The sequence below is a fragment of the Phalangium opilio genome, unplaced genomic scaffold (genome assembly GCF_054372755.1).
Source record: "Phalangium opilio isolate 3A_F unplaced genomic scaffold, DU_Popi_V2 ptg000037l_1, whole genome shotgun sequence".
NCBI classification, from domain to species: Eukaryota; Metazoa; Arthropoda; class Arachnida; order Opiliones; family Phalangiidae; genus Phalangium; species Phalangium opilio.
The window spans coordinates 5,135,183-5,139,110 of record NW_028324160.1 but is presented as its reverse complement, the minus strand read 5'-3'; the positions used below and the strand labels follow the sequence as shown (position 1 = coordinate 5,139,110).

The 3,928-nt window shown below is 34.5% G+C and overlaps 1 protein-coding gene across 1 annotated transcript; it reads right to left on the bottom strand.

Annotated features, from left to right (window-relative positions):
- Window positions 1-680: 680 nt before the first annotated feature.
- LOC149683465 (uncharacterized) lies at window positions 681-1,427 on the bottom strand. Its single transcript, XM_089871282.1, has 3 exons — window positions 1,215-1,427; window positions 1,025-1,160; window positions 681-954 (listed from the first exon to the last, which is right to left on the bottom strand). Exons 1-3 carry the CDS (start codon window positions 1,425-1,427, stop codon window positions 722-724), a joined length of 582 nt encoding a protein of 193 aa, XP_089727408.1. The 3' UTR covers window positions 681-721.
- Window positions 1,428-3,928: the final 2,501 nt, after the last annotated feature.

Sequence of the window (3,928 nt, the reverse complement as noted above, 5' to 3'; positions counted from 1 at the left end):
ATAAGGAAGAATGTAACCGAAGAGCTACCTAATTTAAAAATAACTAATTGGGTTACAACTAATAATCGAGGTGGTCTTCTTTACGTTCGAAAGGACAAATTCCTTTTTTTTCAGAGGATAGACAATATGGTTGACTCATACTACAATGGCTTAGCTCTAATTGAAAAAAATGCTAGAAGGAGAGAAAATGCGAGGGATAAAGTACTTACAAATGACGAAGTCAAACAAAGTTGGCATAATTTACTAATTCATGCGAAAGTGCCAATTGAAAAGGAAGGTGTCATTTTAAAAATGTTGATTGAAAGCTATCAAAAATTAAGAGGCAATGGATTACAGCTATATTTACGTGCCAAATATTTTGGGGAAAAAAAGAGAACCAAAGATCGCAGGCAAGCTTGCGAAAGGGGTTGGAACAAATTAAGGGGAAAAAAACTGCAGCTGGAAAAAAAATTGTTAAAAAGTATTGTTAAAAAGACCTAACCCTGCCTCTCAAAATAAAAGGAATAGTCCACAATGGATGTGATATATACTTAGTTTAGAAAACGCTCCGAAATGTCAGTCATATCTTCTATGATACATTTAAAGTGCTCATTCTGATACTAAGCCAAGCTTAGGAAAACGATCTCAACAAAAAATAGTCAATACTGGTTTTTATTCTTAACTAAGATTTAGATGTTACAATTAAAGTTCCTCGTTTTGAAATTTTACGAAAGGTTTTGATTTATTTATCAATTTGGGTATTACAAGTTTGTGGGGCTTTTATAATTTCATCCAAATCTTTAAAACGATCAACATATTGAGCAAAATGCAAAACATCGGGGTTAGTGTTACTTCCGCATGAACCCCGTTGTTTACCAAATTCTTGTTCTAAACAATCCTGATTTAGATGATTAGTAAGAACAAACTTTGCATTTTTTCGGAATAAAAACCGAACTATTGCTGGAATTGATTTGGCTGAAATAGTCGAATAAAATTTAACTCCATTAAATACTAACCAGTCCCACCTATGAGATCCATTTTTTACCTGTCATCTGAAATCCCTCAACAGTCTCACGGCTTAGTGTCATCTTCTTTCTTTCAGCCGCTTTAACGGATTTGGGCAAGTTGTCAACTTCAATTTCCCATTCCCTGAAATACTGCAGAAAGGGTCCTTCAAGCCACTAAAAAAGAATTTTAATTAAAATTTATAGTAATTTAAATAAATATTTTCGTACCTCTAATCTTTCATCATTTTCGTCATAGAATGGGAGCAAGTTTGGATTTCTCTTGAATATTCCCTCTTTAAAATTTCGCGCGTTCATGCAGTTGAAAAATTTGTTCATGATTTTGGCTAATTTCGCCGATTCACGACATGTCTCTCCGAATTCTAGTTCTAATGCATTCGCCACTGACTCACTAAAAACTTGAGCAGCAAGACTCACTCTCATCCTAGAGTGCGAATCCAAATAAACATGGTCCCGAGTGAGTTTTGGGACAAGTTTTATAGTGCGTTGATAGTCCAACTCGTACAAATTTAGTATGTGGGTCCACAGGATTGGTAGTCCATTTTTGAGAAGGTATTAGGTTTTTGTGTGAAAGTTGCTGTTGCTAACCCCGTTTCTCGCTGTTTTCAAAAAATGGGGGATCACATATGAAAAAGACGTCCCTTTCTTCATCACAGGCGTATACATTTTCCATTTAAACCCATCTTGGACAAAATTGCGAAACATTTTTCGGTTGGTACTTGCACCGTCACCTATAAAGCTCAATACTTTAATTCCATAAAATTCAAGTTTTGATATAGCATCAGAAATTATTCGATGCAGGCTATCTGTGTTCATTTCTTTGCAGGGAAAATATGCAAGTGGAAACTTGAAATTGCCAGTAATACTTCGGATCATTATTTGAAGGACGTGTGTTGCTACTTCAGGTAAATCGTCGTTTTCATTTCTAACTTTCAAAATTTCATTTCCAGTATCATCCAAGTTACTAAATCCAACCAACTCGCCCGTACTTGCTCGATAAATTATATCCTATCTGGTCTTCATTTCGTCTAAAATGACAGAAACATATCGCTGGTGTTCTTCGGGGCAAGCTTTTTGAATCATTTCAGCTGCCTGTATTAAACTTTCTTCAGTAAATCCTGAGTTAAGTCCAACGTGAGAGCTATGATTATACAAAGTTCTCTTTGATGGCAACTCAAACATCCCACTTGCAGCTATAGCATTGTAAGCTGATGCGGATTTCTTGTAAAGATGAATAGCAAATTTAATGATTTTAGGATGCCACCGGCGTTGCCTTTTGTTTTAAATTTTCATTATAGCCAATTGTTGTTCAACAAAAAGCCTCTTCATAGAATTTTTCGGCAAGAGATTTTTTTGCCGTTCTAGTTGATCTACAATAAATTGATTATCTTTGTCTTGAAAAAACTGGCCGCACTCCTTGGTATCATTCTTAAACCTTCTCTTGATTTTCTTAGCTTTCTTTCTAAGGCTTATCCCTCTTTGGGTTTGAGTTTTCAATTTCTTGGCTAAGTCCCCACGTGGTAAATATGACATTCTCTTCTCAATTGGTTTTGACGATTTGCTTTTCCTCTGTCGAATTTTACTGTTTATTAAAAGTCTACGATAATTTGTGCAAGAATGGCACAAACTTTTCGTTTCAATGTTAAATATGTTCTGTTTTTTTTGATGACTTAAAACAGTTTCGCAAGAATTAGAATGAAAAGCGTCATCAAATATGTTAATGTACCTTAGTTTCAAAATGTTTTAGAACTTCATTTTGAGAAATTCCGGAGCAGAAGGGAAACGAATTTACAGTTTCAAGAACTTTGAACAGGTCATCCACATTCGTGATATCAGGCAGCGATTTGACTAACTGGTATTTTCTGTGATAGCCTTTCCGTTAATCTTTATCGTGCCACGATTCTCAAGATCATTTAAACTGAATGATTTGGCAATAAGTCCCTTGGGAACATTTAAAATTGTTAATACAATGCCATTTTCCGTGGTAATTAAGAGCCAATTTTTAGGAATCAATTTCCCAGAAAGAGTTTGAAAATTAGCTTGATTAGTAAATCCGGTCTGTAAGGGAAAATATGGAATAATTATTAAGTCTGACTTCGTCAAAATTAGATAAGATCTTATTATTGAAAAAAGAATAACTAAATTAATACCCACATTAGTACTATCAACACTAGTATGTGAATTTAGAATGCTCTCATCCTGAAAACCCAGTATTTCAAAGTGGTGTTTATGAAACTCAGTCTAAAAAATTCATTTTAAGATTAGCCTTATTAACTTTAACAAATAACAGACTAATACACACATTTAACGTATCAATCATGGTTGAATTTAAGACCCCTTGATAGTCGTTAATAGCATAATTCTCACTATTATTGTTGACTGAATTGATGGAATCTAATGCTTTCCCTTCGTCGTCAGGCATGACTATTTCAGATTCCAAAATATCTGTCGCACTACCACCATCTTCAACCAGTCTTGAAACGTTAGATGTAACATTCAAGATACTAAAGTCAGATTCACTGCTTTGCGAATTAATAGATTGAGATAATGGTCGTGACTGATTCTATAATTAAATTAAAAGCATGGTTATATAGCCTTTGGGTCGGAAAAAATATTTGCAAATGCAAAGTATAACATCTTGAAAGGTTTTTGCTTTCCGGCATTTCTTCAAAAGGTATTGGGTTTGGGTATTCAGTGGTAGGTCCTTTACCTCCGACAAAATGTTCCTCACATATATAATAGGTTTTTTTTCCATACTTTCTCAATTTCTAATTGGTTGTCAAACCTTCCGTAAGCCAAAATCCATTGTTTACATCTTAAAAGTTCGTTTCTTGGTCGAGGAAATGGTATAAAATTTGGATACACGGACAGAGGCTTAGCGACATTAGTGTTGTTATGACACAATGAGTACATACTTCGCTTGT